Genomic DNA, 16981 nt, shown 5'->3' on the forward strand with positions numbered 1-16981 from the left:
CATCTGGTCTATAAGAACTCTCACCTTTCACTCCTGTTTCATGGCTGCATTGTCTTCTGTCTAGTATGTATTTGGGGTTCCTGATCTGGCCTTGACCGTGTTCCCTGTTTTGTTTATTTAGTATTCAGTTTATGTCGTGTTGTGCCGTGTTGGCCTTTTGGTTTTGTCTTGTTTGTTATTATTTTCATTAAATATATTTTTCCCTGCAACTGGACCCAGACCCTTCCTTATTAACGTGACAGAATGCAGCCATCCCAGATGGGTCCAGCGGTGAGGATTTTTTTTGAGGAGGCGGCATCCCCCCGTTTGGGGGCAGCGACCACCTACTCTGTTCTCGACACGGCGGGGATGTCTTTTGAGGCGGCGTCGGCCGCTCGATTCGAGGAGGTTATTTACATCTACCTGGCCGAGATGGAAGCCTGCAGGGCCAAAATGGCGCGACTGCGTTCCCGCTTTGCGGTGGGGGCGGAGAGGCTCTTCCGTGGGAAGGCGGAAGTGTCCGTTGTCTCCGTTCCTGACGCGCAGGTGACCGCGCCCTCTGTTCCTGACGCGGAGGCGACCGCGCTCTCTGTTCCTGACGCGGAGGCGACCGCGCTCTCTGTTCCTGACACGGAGGCGACCGCGCTCTCTGTTCCTGACGCGGAGGTGACTACGCTCTCTGTTCCTGACGCCCCGGAGACCACGATCTCTGTTCCTGACGCGGAGGCGACCGCTGTTTCTGTTCCTGACGCGGAGGCGACGGCGCTCTCTGTTCCTGACGCGGAGGCGACGGCGCTCTCTGTTCCTGACGCGGAGGCGGCTGCGCTCTCTGCACCTGACGCGGAGGCGACTGCACTCTCTGTTCCTGACGCGGAGGTGACTGCACTCTCTGTTCCTGACGCGGAGGCGACTACGCTCTCTGTTCCTGACGCGGAGGTGACTACGCTCTCTGTTCCTGACGCGGAGGCGACTGCACTCTCTGTTCCTGACGCGGAGGTGACTGCACTCTCTGTTCCTGACGCGGAGGTGACTACGCTCTCTGTTCCTGACGCGGAGGCGACTGCACTCTCTGTTCCTGACGCGGAGGTGACTGCACTCTCTGTTCCTGACGCGGAGGCGACTGCACTCTCTGTTCCTGACGCGGAGGTGACTGCACTCTCTGTTCCTGACGCGGAGGTGACTGCACTCTCTGTTCCTGACGCGGAGGTGACTGCACTCTCTGTTCCTGACGCGGAGGCGACTGCACTCTCTGTTCCTGACGCGGAGGTGACTGCACTCTCTGTTCCTGACGCGGAGGTGACTACGCTCTCTATTCCTGACGCGGAGGCGACTGCACTCTCTGTTCCTGACGCGGAGGCGACGGCGCTCTCTGTTCCTGACGCGGAGGCGGCTGCGCTCTCTGCTCCTGACGCGGAGGCGACTGCACTCTCTGTTCCTGACGCGGAGGTGACTGCACTCTCTGTTCCTGAAGCGGAGGCGACTACGCTCTCTGTTCCTGACGCGGAGGCGACTACGCTCTCTGTTCCTGACGCGGAGGCGACTACGCTCTCTGTTCCTGACGCGGAGGCGACTGCACTCTCTGTTCCTGACGCGGAGGTGACTGCACTCTCTGTTCCTGACGCGGAGGCGACTACGCTCTCTGTTCCTGACGCCCCGGAGACCACGATCTCTGTTCCTGACGCGGCGGCGACCGCTGTCTCTGTTCCTGACGCGGAGGCGACCGCTGTTTCTGTTCCTGACGCGGCCCTCACCGCGCTCTCTGTTCCTGACGCGGAGGCGACGGCGCTCTCTGTTCCTGACGCGGAGGCGGCTGCGCTCTCTGCTCCTGACGCGGAGGCGACTGCACTCTCTGTTCCTGACGCGGAGGCGACTGCACTCTCTGTTCCTGACGCGGAGGTGACCGCGCTCCCTGTTCCTGACGCGGAAGTGACCGCTGTCTTTGTGCCTGACGCGCTGGAGACCGCTATCTCTGTTCCTGACGCGGAGGCGGGGCCGGCTCGCGTTCCTCGGGTGGCGAGGCCGGTCCATGGGACTCCGCTGCATGGGCATGTCCCGCCATCCCTCCCCCTGAGTTGCCTTCCTCCGTTCCTCCTCCCTCCAGACTTTGGGAACGTCTGGGAGCCGTTCCGTAGGGAGGGGGTACTGTCATGATCGGGGCTGTGGGTCTCCCCTCAGCCTCCCGAGGTCGCTGTTCCTACACTGCACTTCCTGATTGCATTCACCTGTCTTTGTCATCAGCACTGATCACTCACATCTGTTCACAATCATCTGGTCTATAAGAACTCTCACCTTTCACTCCTGTTTCATGGCTGCATTGTCTTCTGTCTAGTATGTATTTTGTGTTCCTGATCTGGCCTTGACCGTGTTCCCTGTTTTGTTTATTTAGTATTCAGTTTATGTCGTGTTGTGCCGTGTTGGCCTTTTGGTTTTGTCTTGTTTGTTATTATTTTCATTAAATATATTTTTCCCTGCAACTGGACCCAGACCCTTCCTTATTAACGTGACACCTGTAAAACCATTTCTGGAGAATTTTTGCCCTTTCCTATGTCCTATACCTTCTATGTAGATATCAGAGAACAATTTAAAATATTGTATCAATGCATTCTATGGCACCTTTAATATAAAAATATAAAATGTTGGAAAAAATGCAAAGATAAGCTACTTTTAATTATAAAAGTGCTCAGAGATGTGTGACTGTTCTGCTGTAATCTTTGTTTTAAACTGTTTTTGTTAACCAAATCGAGCAAAAACAGTCAACACTGATAATATTGTACTAAAATGTATATTAAGTACTTGTTTAAACTCTCATATAAAATCAATGTCAAATTTAATTGTGGTTTTCATGGAAAACTGCACTCTCTTGGTTGTGTCATGTTACTTAACTGGGCTCTATGTTATAAATATAAAAACTTTTTTTTTTTTTTTTTTTACCGCAGTATCTTCTGTTTCTTCTGTGTGCAGTTGTATTCACTTGTGTTGATTTCTCCACGAGACTGTGTCACACACAGACAGGTTGTGCGATTCACAACTGGCGTGACCATGTTGCTGTCAACACATTATCCATTATCAATTGCCGTTTACACTAATTACACCGATTAGTTGCCTGGTCAGGCAAGTAAAATTCTCCACTTGTTCCTTTAAAAAATCCACTTGTCTCAGACAAGCATTAATGTCCGGCTCTGTTATAAAATTCAAGCTGCCAAAGTGGCTAGTGGGAGTGACCGTGTTACCCACCACAGCTGAAATCCACCCTCATTTGGCGGGTTGCCAGGTGTTAATGTCAAGCCCTGACTTTAAAGTATGTAGTTTTGTGTTTTTTTTTTTTTTTGCAAATTTGGAGCCCCCTATACTCTCAACAAAAAAACAAAACAAAACAAAACAAAACAAAAACTGGGATGGTATCTTTTCAAAAGGTACACTTTTGGGTACCTTATTTATCTTAAAATGGTCTATATTAGTGCCTTAAAGGATTAGTTAACCCAAAAATTCTGTCATTAATTACTCACCCTAATGTCGTTCCAAGCCAGTAAGATCTTTGTTAAACTTCGGAATACAAATTAAGATATTTTGATGAAATCTGAGAGCCTTCTGAACCCTGCATAAACAGCAATGCAACTACCACAAATTTAAGGCCCAGAAAGGTAGTAAGGACATCATTAAAATAGTCCATGTGTAATTGTAATTTTATGAAGCTACGAGAATACTTTTTGTGTGCAAAGAAAGCAAAAATAACAACTTTATTCGACAATTTCTTCTCTTCCGTGTCAAGCCCAAAGTATACTTAATTTTTGTACGCATATGTTAGTGTAGCTAAGCCTTTCCAAGTATACTCCATTTGTTAAGGAGTATAACAAAAGCCTCAACACTCTTCAGCAATAAAAAAAGAACAAATGTTAGTTTATCTTGAGTAGATTTTGCTTATTATTATGGTTGAATTGTATCATCAAAGGTCAGCAGAAAAGACACTGGTTAATTAAATGGGATTAAATACATAAAGGCTATTTGTATTATTTAACATAATTAAATATTGCAGGGTTACGTCATATTCTGAGTTGCATTTCAGTTTTTTTTTTTTCAGTTTTTTTCAGTTTTTTTTGTGAGTGAGATGAATAAAGGCATGTTCACATTTATTCTAGAACTAAAGTACATCTTACTCCTAATTTCTCTCAACATGGGGACAGGAGCGCATTCAATCAATAAATAGGAAAACAAAGTAACTTGCATTACTTATTTGAAAAAAGTAACTCTGATATTTTCTTGTAAATTAAAAAGTAATGCATTACTAGTTAATTTTAAAAAAGTAATCTGATTACGTAACTCGCGTTACTTGTAATGTGATACCTCCAACAATGCTCTAGAAAGCTTTATTCATGTCCAGTGTCTGCTCCATTTTTCCCCATAAGTTATTACCAATATCAATAATATTAAAACTTTTTTAAACCATGGTCTCATACCATCTTGCTCACAAGAGCTTGTCAATGTGAGCGTCTGTTGTTATTGCAGTCTCCGCTATTTTGTTGTTGTTGTTCCGTCTCTTTAGTTTCATTTTCTACTGTGAAATAACATCCCGGGACAGTGTTGCCAACTTGTGGAACAACTGATTACTGCACAACAAATTCAATTGCATGTATGGTTACAAAAATCAGGGTTGTGTGTGTACTATTCAAATGCTTACATTCGCGTCACGCACACTGCACGCTGACCCTCGCGTAAAAAGTGGCGCATATCTAGCTACATAACGTTACGGTTGAACCACTGATGTCACATGGACTATTTTATGGACATGGACTTTTTTAACAATGTCCTTACTGCCTTTCTGGGTCTTGAACGTGTCAGTTGCATTGCTGTCTATGCAGGGTCATTCAGAAAGCACTCAGATTTCATCAAAAATATCTTAATATGTGTTTACAGGTTTGGAACAAAAAGTAATTAATTACAGTATTTTATTTTTGGCTGAACTACCCCTTTAAATGTATATATTATTACCTGAAGAGTATATTTGTAATTAAATTATACAGGCTGTAATACAATCCAGCATTTTCGCAGAATTTCATACTACTCAACAAATCCGCTTGACCAACTTGAACCTGTGGGGAAATACTTCGCCCTTATGCAATATCCCCAATCCTATTAAAATTCGCAGAATCAGGGTAAATGTAACCACAGCATTATTACTGCGCTGCTGTGGACGCTAATACACAGGTACCTTTTGTTATCGTTACAGTTATCTTTATACAGTAGTAATAGTTCTTGGTGTGAACAGGCCTTCACAGTCTGTTAACCCAAGATCCATTTTCTCTGAGCGGCACTGACGGGAGGGAAGGAAGCAGGAAGGGAATGTTGAGTTTGCTGGCTCGTGTCTGCATCTGACAGACAGCGTCAGCCCAGAATCCGCCACGGAAAGAGATCCAGCCACACATCTCAACAGGTGACACCGTCTTGTATTAAGGATGTCTGAACAGCTTCATAAAATATGCATGGCGTGTCACAAAGTAGCACAGCCAGGCAAGGTAGGACTGTGTGGGATCCGAGTGGCTTTTTGCTGCTGCTTGAGGGATAGAAATGCTAATGATGCACAGTGTTTAGTGTCATGTCCTTATAATACTCTTTAATGTGTTTGAACGTGCTGTTGGGTTTCTCTTCTCCCTCTCCCTTCTCTGATCTTTCTCCTTCCCCCCCGAATCTTTCTTACTCTCTTCCACCTCCAAAATGCAGCGAGCTCTCAGGGCCGATCCATGTCAGCGGCAGGCAGACGTCTTAACTCTTTTCGACGTCGGAATGTGGGCCGACAAAACGACCGAAATAGGAGTGTCGGGGCATGTGTGGAGAACCAGAGATCCTGCGGTGCATAACAAAGAGCCGGAGTAGCAGAGATCTGGGCCCAAGCTGAGGGGGCAGAGCCTCATGCAGACAGAGGTAGAGCAGGGGCCTGATCAAACACCGCCTCCCCCGGGAACGGATAATGCTTTCACAGGGTGAAACACAAACATGCTGCCATGACACCCCCGTCCCTGTGAACGTCCCTGTGAGAGGAGGATAAAACGAGGCGCTTTTACCCCAGCGCGATCCTTACAAATCCACTAGCAGATTTACACAGCATAAACACACATGGACACATCCTGACAGGTATAAAGAGGGTTTGGAGAAATGTGCTTGGCATTTCATTTCTTAAACGTCTCCCCCCCTGATATGTATCGATTTATGAGAACAGCGTGGACAAATGGGATCAAAAAGCGCTGTAGCAGTTAGTTTGTTAAAACGCTATAAATGCTGCATGTGGAAGCCGTCACATGAAGTGCCTTGTGCACGACGGGCTTCAGGAAGTTGAGTCATCCACATCCTTTGTCTACTCCATGTTAGACAGAACGCATTTACGAGAACCAGAGACAAAACGGAGTAAAGGCAAAGACGGCGAGCATGGTGTTTTAATAGAGCGCCCTCCTAAAACAAATGGAAATTGAAAACCTCCTATAGTCAGCGTGGAAGCCTTTTAAATGTACATTATGGCGCCCCATTAAATATTTTATGTGAATGACAAAGACTCCGTGACTATGAAATACAAAAGCATCCAGATGTCTCTAACAGCATTTTTCTCCAGAACATATCTGCAAATGAGACGCAGGCGCCAAAGCCAGAACTAGCACCATGCAACCCTTAACAGACTGTTGCACCGTTTGATGGGTTTTTAGGAGTTATTTCGTGCACAGATTTCAAAAACGACAAAATACCATCTTTTATAGAGTGTGCCATTACATTACCATCCAAAAATAGCCAGAAAGTTTTAAGGGAATAGAAAAATAAAATTTCTCTCAACATTTACTCATGTCATTTCAAACCTGAAGCAGTGGTAATAAATAATATATGGATTTTTATCATTTACAAATGGCAATTTTTAATACATAAAATATATAGTTTTAATTATATTTCAGTCTGTTCCTCACAAAAAGTTTTCCAATACAATTTCCTAGCAATTCACAACTATATACTATGGAGATCAAAATGAAAGAACAAACTACAATTTTCAAAATTTCAAGGTCACTACTTATTTGAAGTTACTCTAAGAGGAGTAGAAGGGCAGTTTTTAAGCACATTTCATAACTTAAATGTATTCTGAAGCACAGTATATATAAAAAAAAAACTTAAATGAGATAATTGAAAAAGAACGCAAAGTTCAAAATCAGGGAACATTTACATATACCTCCAAGTTATTGGTGTTAATGTGGCACCTGGTGCTAATTTCCTTAATTATATGACAAACCCTATTTAACAGGCAGTATTCCTCCAATTTTCACTGAGATTGCAAGATGGGTGGCTGCTCTAAGGTGACTGTAACCCTGCAACATCATTCCAAATCTGTGATTTCTCAGAATTGCAGGATTACAATGACACTAATTCATTCAAGTACCCCAAAACGGCTGGTCGTCAACGTAAGACAATGCATGAGAGGACAGGATAATGCAGAGACTCTCCAATGGGGAATCGGTTCAGCACTGCAGCTGGAATTGCTTGTCAGTTCAGCACTGAACAAGGTAAGGATCTGTCTCTGCATGTAAGAGAAGTCAGACTGAAAGCACATTCTGCAGTGACCAAACCTCTCATCAGCAGAAAAAATCAAAAGGCTAAGCTTACCTTTGCTGATGAGCATGCTGTGTGGACAGAAGTAGTGATGAGAGCAAGTTTAATTTAGTTGGGTCTGAGGGGAAACATTTTGTTCAGCATCAAACTGAGGAAAGACTGAAGCCCAAGTGTGTAAAGAAATCAGATCAGTGAAAGGTGGAGGAGGAAGGAAGTGTAATGGTTTGAGGGTGTTGGGACTCTTAAGCAACTACATGGCAGGGTGAATGCAAATGTTTATCAGAACCTCATGAACTTTCAGCAACATGCAGTTTCTTCCCTGCAAGCATCTCCCAATCAGCCTGCAATTTTAAATGCAAGACAATACTTCCGTCACACTGTGAAACGGGTAAAGCAGTTCCTTGAAGCCAAGAACAATGAACTAATCCATGGCAAAAAAAAGTGATGGCTAAGAAACCCACTACTGTCACCAAACTATGGAAGACAGTGGAAGAAGAGTGGACCAAGATCACACCAGCGCAGTGTGAGAAACTACTGATGTCCTGCAGCTGCAGATGTGCTGAAGCCATTCAAAGCAAGTCATACACCTCCTACTCATTTCTGACAACTTTAACCCTACAGCATTTTAGTTGTAATCTTCTTTTGTGCTACAGTGGTTATCGTTCTCTACACTGTTAGACATTTCTGTAATTTCTACAGTTATTTACTGTATATCACCCAGTATAAAACAGCAAATTCCCTTTAAAGTAAATAACTGTAATTCCCTTTGCATAATGGAAATTTTCTGTGACGTCAAACACCACATACAGAGACTAACTGTATTTTTTAAAATTGCTGTATACACTGTATTTGCGGTAACGACCTCTTTGGCGCCACTCTATTGAGGTATTTGGACAGACAGGATTTTGCGCTACAGGAGTTTATCCTTCGTGTCAGAAACAGCGCGAGTGAAACAGCGTGCTTAGAGTACTACTGTACTTCAGAAATATACTGGGGCATCAGTTTACTGTCCTGCACCTATTGTGGATAGTATCATGGATTTTAATGGTTTCTATACTGTCTTTTCTCGCGTCGCGCCGCTCGCGTCTGAGTACACGGAACCAGCGGGGCAGAGCCGGGGGTTTCCCCCGGGCATGGAACCCGCGAGCCGGAGAGTTCCGGAGAGCATCTGCGCTGTGTATTGATTCACCTTACGAGAGAATATGACAACAAGCAAGGTAAAATATATATTTTTATTCCATGGAATGTCTGGATACTGGATTCTGATTGGCTGGCAGGTGCGCAGTAAAACCGTTTAATGCACAGGTAGTTCCAAGTCAGTTTAATCACCGTTCTATATTAATGCGCTGCTTTAATTGATGCACGCAAACGCAAACGCAGAGAGAGAGAGAGAGAGAGAGAGAGAGAGAGAGAGAGAGGGGTCGGAGATCGGATTATGCTGCGCACATACATAAACTTCTTGTCAGCACTTCCCCGTGATTTTTATTGTTAAAATATCCTAGATACTAGATCGCTACATTATATTCCTCATCAGCGAAGTGGTAAAACTGCTGTTTTTGAATGAATTCGTTTTTTGTAGAGAGAGACGCGCAGACGCACAGCAATGCAGGCAGGTACGCACATACACACAAACACACAAACACACACACACACACACACACACACACACACACAAACACACGCACAAAACTGTCATCTCTACCTAGCCTTCTCGCTCTCTCTTGGTCGATCGATAATTTACTGAAATAAATGCTATAATTCATTCAAATAAATGTGATCTTACCGCACTATTTCATCTCTGTGTCTGATTTGAAGCGGGCAGAATGCTAGAGCTGCGTGTCATAACTGACGAAAATAACCGTCTTTTTTATACATGCGGTCAAATTTTGCGCTGCAAATATCAATCGTAGTTTTAACTTGTCTATAACTTGGCAAATGACCATGGAATAAGGGGGATAATCAACGGCTTGCCGTGCATTAAAGGATTTAAAATGCACTTCGAAGTGTGGTTATTAGCCTCCACGTCGTGCATTTAAAATCCTTTAATGCACGGCAAACCGTTGATTATCCCTTACGTATGTCTGTTTGTGTGTGGTTTGTAAGATTTTTGCCCAACAGTTTAACCTAGTAACATTTACTCGTCAACATTATGGTACATAAACTTTACCACGGTAAACTGCTGCGTACTTTCAATTAACAAACGACGCTGTCAGCTTATTAAATTACCAAATAAAATTATTTTAACGCACAAGGCATAATCTTATATTAGCAGTACGTTAACTAATGTGAAATTTTGATCGTGTTAATTAACGTTGGCCAGTATCTATTTGAGAATACAAAGTCATATGTTTGCTAGGTCAAAAGTTTTATGACTAGCTGCCTTTCTAGTTTTAGCATTAGATTTAAGAAAAAAATTAATTTAATATTTACTGCATTTTGTGTGTGTGTTTAAAGGCAACTCAAGTGAAGCATCACAACGGACAGGAGCAGGCCAGCCATGGTAAGACAATCACTTCACTATGATTTTGAGAGGTTTGTGTATTCCATATGGGGGTTTGTCTTTTACAAATGTGTAATTTCTTTTTTTTTCTTTCAGGGAACAAATTTCTCTATGTAACAAAGTGGATGGTGAGCAAAGGTGGCCTACGTTTTGAAGCAGCACCTGGAATGCCTTAGATGGGAGAAATGGTGAAGATGCACTGTTCCAGCATTGGAAGACTGTGTATATGCAATGTTTAAATAAAGAATGTGACATTTTGGAATAATTGTGTCTGCTTGAATTGAATGTCAGTAGGACCTATAAAATTAATTCTATATGAAAATTAAAAATTTAATGAAATCTATATACAAAACAATGAATTACAATAATATTTGGCAGTACATTACTACAGTGCCTTACTGTAAACTGAAATACAGTTGGGTGCTGTAAATCCTAATTGAAAACCCTTTGAAATGTCTAACAGTGTAATTTTAATCACTGTGTTTTCAACAAAATAAATGTTTTTGCTGAAGTGCTTTGGATATTTAGTCCAACATTTTAGTACAAAATGGGTATACCTACCGCTAATGTTCCTTCAAATTTTAAGTCATGAACATTATTAAGTATTTATAGATTGTTCTCTAATTTTGATTTATACTGTACATTTTGGTAAATTGGTGGCCAGGTCATTTGAATTCATAAAATCTCATTCATACAGTGAGGGAAGAAATTATTTGATCCCCTGACGATTTTGTACGTTTGCCCACTGAAAAAGAAATGACCAGTCTATAATTTTAATGGCAGGTTTATTAAAACAGTGGGAGACAGAATAATAATAAAAAAATAAAAAATAAAAAAATCAAGAAAAACACATTTAAAAAAAATTATTAATTGATTTCCAGGATAATAAGTGTGTCACAAGGAGGGTCCGAGACGTGAGGATCCATTCGCAGCATTTATTAGAGACAAAACAAACACAAAGGGGCAGGCAGAAATCGTCGTCAAAAAACAGGCAGAAAGGTCGGGGCTGGCAGCAAGAATCAAACACGGGAGGGAGTCCAGGAATCAAAACACAGGGAAAACAAACTCGGGAAGAAACGCTCGGAAATACAGACCATACGGAACAATAAGACTTCGCAAGGTGGCTGTGTGTGTGAGAAGCTTAAATGCAGTCAGTGTGATAAGGTGCAGCTGTGAGCGGTAATCAGTGCAGTGAGAAACAAGGAGCAGGTGAATGCAGTGATTAGTGCAGTGGCTTGTGGGGAATGAAGTCCATGATGTGTAGTGCAAGAGTTAATGATGACAAGACGACCAATACATGACAGAGCCCCTCCCCAAGGAGCGGCTTCCAGACGCTCTAACCACCTAATGAAACCCGGAGGGTGGTGGAGCGGAGGCGGAACAGGGGGAGGGATGGAGGGCCAGGTCCATGTGGGGGTAATGGAGCTATGGACTGAGGCGGAGCCGACGGAGGGAGAGCCCAGATGGAGGAAGGGTTGGCTCCTGCATGGGGCCGACCGATGGAGGTGGAGCCGGTGGAGCCTGAGGGAGAACCGGAGAGTCGACGATCCTAGGTGACACCGAGGATCCGGAGGGCCAAGGCGGAACCCAAGGCTCTGGCGACCCCGGCGGAGATGGAGGTCCGGAGGTACGCAGCGGAGCCGGAGTGACAGAGGATCGAGGCTGTGCCCACGGGAGGGAGGAGGTCCACAGAGCCGGCAGGACGGAGTGACGAGGCGCAGCCGGAGGAGTAGAGTCCAGAGGCGAAGGTGGGGCGACGACTGACCGGGGCGGAGCCGGAGAGACGATGGAGCCCGGAGGAGCTGGTGGGCTGACGGCCGACAACGGAGACGAGGGAGCACAGAGCTGGGGTGGAGCCGCAGGGTCGGAGGGCCGAGGTGGAGTCCAGGACTCTGAGACTGGAGGTGATGGTGAGGGATCCTTCAGTCTGGACATCGATGGAGACTGGCAGTCCCACGGCAAGTCCTCTGTACCGAAGGTGGGATGTGGGTGAGCAGAGGGACTGTCAGGAGACAGAGGTGGCGGGACTGGAGCAGCAGGGAGGGTGGGTGGGAACCCACACAGTCCATGCATGGGCTCCGTGACCAGAACCAGGCAGACAGGAATCTCAGGACGACTGGATGGAACCAGCGGAGGCTCTGGAAGACTGGGCTGAACCAGCAGAGGCTCTGGAAGACTGGGCTGAACCAGCGGAGGCTCTGGAAGGCTGGGCGGAACCAGCAGGGGCTCTGGAAGGCTGTCCAGTTAGGTTCAATCATGGGCATGAGTGAAGCCAATGGCTCTAAGAGTCCTCCACGAAAGAAAATCATCAGGCATCCATCATCCATAGTAGACTGATTAGCCAATTCGATGAAGTCCATCGCATACTCCTCAATAGTCCGCTCACCCTGCTTGAGACGCATGATCTGTACAGTGGTGTTCGTGCTGGAAACGGATGACACCATACTCGCTGCTGGATCCTTGTAGCGGCGAAGTCTTCTGTCACAAGGAGGGTCAGAGACGTGCGGATCCATTCGCAGCATTTATTAGAGACAAAACAAACACAAAGGGGCAGGCAGAAATCGTCGTCAAGAAGCAGGCAGAAAGGTCGGGGCTGGCAGCAAGAATCAAACACGGGAGGGAGTCCAGGAATCAAAACACAGGGAAAACAAACTCGGGAAGAAACGCTCGGAAATACAGACCATACGGAACAATAAGACTTCGCCAGGTGGCTGTGTGTGTGAGAAGCTTAAATGCAGTCAGTGTGATGAGGTGCAGCTGTGAGCGGTAATCAGTGCAGTGAGAAACAAGGAGCAGGTGAATGCAGTGATTAGTGCAGTGGCTTGTGGGGAATGAAGTCCATGATGTGTAGTGCAAGAGTTAATGATGACAAGACGACCAATACGTGACAAAGTGAAATAAGTATTTGAAACCTTTGCAAAACATGACTTAGTACTTGGTGGCAAAACCCTTGTTGCCAATCACAGAGGTCAGACGTTTCTTGTAGTTGGCCACCAGGTTTGCACACAACTCAGGAGGGATTTTGTCCAACTCCTCTTTACAGTTCCTCTCTAATGCATTAAGGATTGGAGGTTGACGTTTGGCAACTCCAACCTTCAGCTCTCTTCACAGATTTTCTATGGGATTAAGGTTGGGAGACTGGCCAGGCCACTCCAGGACCTTAATGTGCTTCTTCTTGAGCCACTTCTTTGTTTCCTTGGCAGTGTGTTTTGGGTCATTGTCATGCTGGAATACCCATCCATGACCCATTTTCAATGCCCTGGCTCAGGGAAGGAGGTTCTCACCAAAGATTTGATGGTACATGGCCCTGTCCATCGTCCCTTTGATGCGGTGCTGTTGTCCTGTCCCCTAAGCAGAAGAAAACCCCCAAAATATAATGTTTCCACCTCCATGTTTGACGGTGGGGATGGTGAGCATGATTCCTCCTCCAAACACGGCAAGTTGAGTTGATACCAAAGAGCTTGGTTTTGGTTTCATCTGACCACAACACTTTCACCCAGTTCTCCTCTGAATCATTCAGAGGTTGACTGGCAAACTTCAGACAGGCCTGTACATGTGCTTTATCGAGCACTTCTGGATTTGTTTGTTTTCTTGGTCTTTCTATGGTCCCAGCTGCCTTGACAAGATTCTCCTATGTAGTTCTGGGCTGATTTTTCACTGTTCTCATGATCATTGAAACTCCACAAGAGTTTATTTCATGAGATATTTCACGGAGCCGCAGACCAAGCTCCTCGGCGATGGTCTTGTAGCCCAGCCTTCTGTAGGTCTACAATATTGTCCATCCTTGAATTTGGAATCTGATTGATTGATTGCTTCTGTGGACAGGTGTCTTTTATACAGTTAACAAGCTGTGATTAGGAGCCTGTGTAACACCTGGGAGCCAGACATCTTGCTAATTGATATGGGATCAAATACTTATTTCACTCATTAAAAAGCAAATCAATTTATAACTTTTTTAAAATGCATTTTTCTGGATTTTTTTGTTGTTGTTATTCTGTCTCTCACAGTTAAAATAAACCTACCATTAAAATTATAGACTGATAATTTCTTTGTCAGTGGGCAAACATACAAAATCAGCTGGGGATCAAATAATTTTTTCCCTCACTTAACCTTTTCATACATCTACTTACGTCCAGCTGACGGTTAAGCTTAGGGGTCGATCTCTATGCTTACTGTTTTCATATTTCCATACAAATCACATCACAGATCACAAATTCCTACAAAATTGTCACCACCTGCTACATTTTCTCATGAGAACGGGTTGAGCTATCATAAGATTTCAGAAGACTTGGAATATAGCACAAGTTACATGGACCTCTTTCATGACACTTTTATAGTGTTTTTTTTTTTCTTTCATTTTTGCTGTTTGACAGCCCAAGTAGTCACCATTCACTTTCATTGTGTAGAAAAGAGCATCATTAACGTACTGTCTAGCATCTCCTTTTATGATCAACTGAAGAAAGAAAATCATTGGGGTTTGGACCAGCATGAGTATATGATGACAGAATTCTATTTTTGCTTGAACGATCCCTTTAATACAAGAGAAAAGAAAGATTTTAAGGAAATGAAAAGCTGGCCTGATTCAGAATGGACTAAATGTAGAACAGACAGCAAGGAGGAAGTCATTCGCTGGCACCTAAACAAAGCCTACACAAGAACATCGACAGAACAAACGATCAACACTCGACCTTTCAAGACGCCATGGGCAACACAATCCCCGTGCATCCTCTCACCCTCCTACCGGAGCCAGTTAACGTGAGCCTGACGCTCGACAGAAACGTGCTGCCATTCGAATGGTTGAAAGCATTATAATTCTTCAGAAAAGCATTGATTTTAAGCTCTAGTATGTATGGACTGTGACAAGGGATCAGCAAAAAATAACCCCCACTCTACAACGAAACTTTTTTGCTCTTATGGCTCAATGTCAGTGAATTTTGCCCGAAGGAATTAGAATTTCTCCCAAGTACATAATCCGCTGTCATTTTCTCTGTTAACAGATTGTAGAGGTGGAGAACACAAGTGCTGCCAGGGATTACAATTTTCAGTCTCTACGCTTGTCTTTGTGGCATCTAAATATTAATAATTCTGTTTTAAGGCATCGGTTTGAGTGGCACCTTCATGTATATGACATTCTCCCCGGCTATATTTACTCAGCTGGGTTTGGGATCAGTTATTTTGTCTCACGACAGCAGCGCTCTGCGGGAGAAACGTAGAGCCACAACGTCCCATGTGGCACAGTGATACGCTGATATACAAGAAGCCAATAAATTTAAGGGAGTTTTTATTCATTTATTTATTTATTCCTTCTCCACTCAGACATACTTAGCACAAACAAAACCAGCGAAGGAAGGGGGAGAGGGGAAGAGAGAGAAATCAAATCCACTCTCTAAAAACATTTCACAATTAATTATTTCCCGTTATTGTTCTTCGCATAATAATAATAAATTCGCAAGCTAATAGTGTAGGAAAGCATTGCTAATCTTAATAACATACTGTGGGTATCATGCATGTGCATAGATAACAGGGCCAAATGTAAACATGAGCTAATTGTACATTATGTACGTCCTCTTGAAACCGTAATTATATGTTTGTATCATTGAGGCTTTAACATTTCTGTGCGGTACGGCAGAAGTGCACCGTCAACACCAAAGCGCTCTCCCTGCTGCACAATGTGATGCATTGTTCAGAGTTAATTGTAATGGGTTTTTTCTCTGTGGACTGTCATGGGAAATGGTTTTCGAAATTAGTGTAGTGTCAAGTTGTATATCATTTTAAAACTGCTTTCAATCTATACGTCCAACTGCTACAAACTGGAACATTAGGCTCGCAGCTCTTAGACAGCGAGTACATCATTACGATAGTCATGATGAAGTAAATCGCACCTTTTATTAAAGCAACGGGCTGTCGTTACCTTTAAATCCCATTGTGTACTGCAATCGTTCATATGCGTAATTAACAACGCACTGAAAGCGGACTGGCACCTCGAATGATGTGTGATCTTCTTTCAAAATGCATTCCAGCGCATTGCTACTGCAGTGCTCAGCATGGCTACTGCAATGCTGCTTTTCATCCTGAACATTACCAATCCATAACAGCGGTTACACAAGAACGAACAGAAATAGAATTCTGATTAGTTCTTACGTCTTCCCAGCCACTCCCAGGCGTGTAGGAGATGACATCCAGAAAGGGATTGGCCAGGTAGCCCTCGTTACTGAAGGAGTAGTCCCGCCCACCGAGAGTGATGTTACTGAAATACCTGCAAAGCAGAGAGAACAGAGCTGTTGAGATGGAAGAGCCCCAGAAAGAATTAGTATAGAAGACTCTGAGGACACGTCAAAGAGGAAATCTCACATCGAGCACTTCACAAACATCCTAATTAGGTCAGATTGCGAGTCTGTGGTGAAGGTAACCATTTTATTTCCTTCAGCGATGGAATCAAAGGAGGCAGTCACTCTATTTCGAGCACTTAATCTAAACCAGTAAAATACCCAGAACAGTGCCTAAATGTGACATTCTTTGTGAAGGCTTCAAATGAATCTTTTTATCTTAAATCCAATATGCTTTTGGCAAAATGAAGGCTGCACATTTAAAAATCTGACTGGGTGAACAAGTTTGAAGGAGCGAAGTTTGCTCTCCTTCTTTTGTGAATATTCCGCACGACGTTCCTACAGAGATCTCTGTGATAAACACATGCGCAACCATTATGTATAAGCCTATTTAGCAAACCGTAATTACCTCAGTAGCACTAAACAGGTGAATCTCTTTTCCCCATCAATCCTCTTCTGATGTGTAATGAGTGTGAGTCACACTGATGGGTGTTATGTTGAGAGTTTCTGCTCAGTGAGTCCATGTAATTTCTCACTACAATGTGTAAAATATGCTATTAAAGGTGGTTAACACGTTTTTTTTTTTTTCAGTTCAGGCTAA

General features: G+C 44.0%; 1 protein-coding gene across 1 annotated transcript in view; it reads right to left on the reverse strand.

The window, feature by feature from the left end:
- grin2db (glutamate receptor, ionotropic, N-methyl D-aspartate 2D, b) overlaps window positions 1-16981 on the reverse strand; it is a 94452-nt gene that overhangs the window by 38482 nt on the left and 38989 nt on the right. Inside the window, exon 8 of the mRNA XM_073847801.1 lies at window positions 16196-16310. Coding sequence (XP_073703902.1) covers window positions 16196-16310 — 115 coding nt within the window. The remainder of the gene's footprint in view (window positions 1-16195; window positions 16311-16981) is intronic.

This window comes from Garra rufa, chromosome 9 (assembly GCF_049309525.1).
Source record: "Garra rufa chromosome 9, GarRuf1.0, whole genome shotgun sequence".
Classification (NCBI taxonomy): Eukaryota; Metazoa; Chordata; class Actinopteri; order Cypriniformes; family Cyprinidae; genus Garra; species Garra rufa.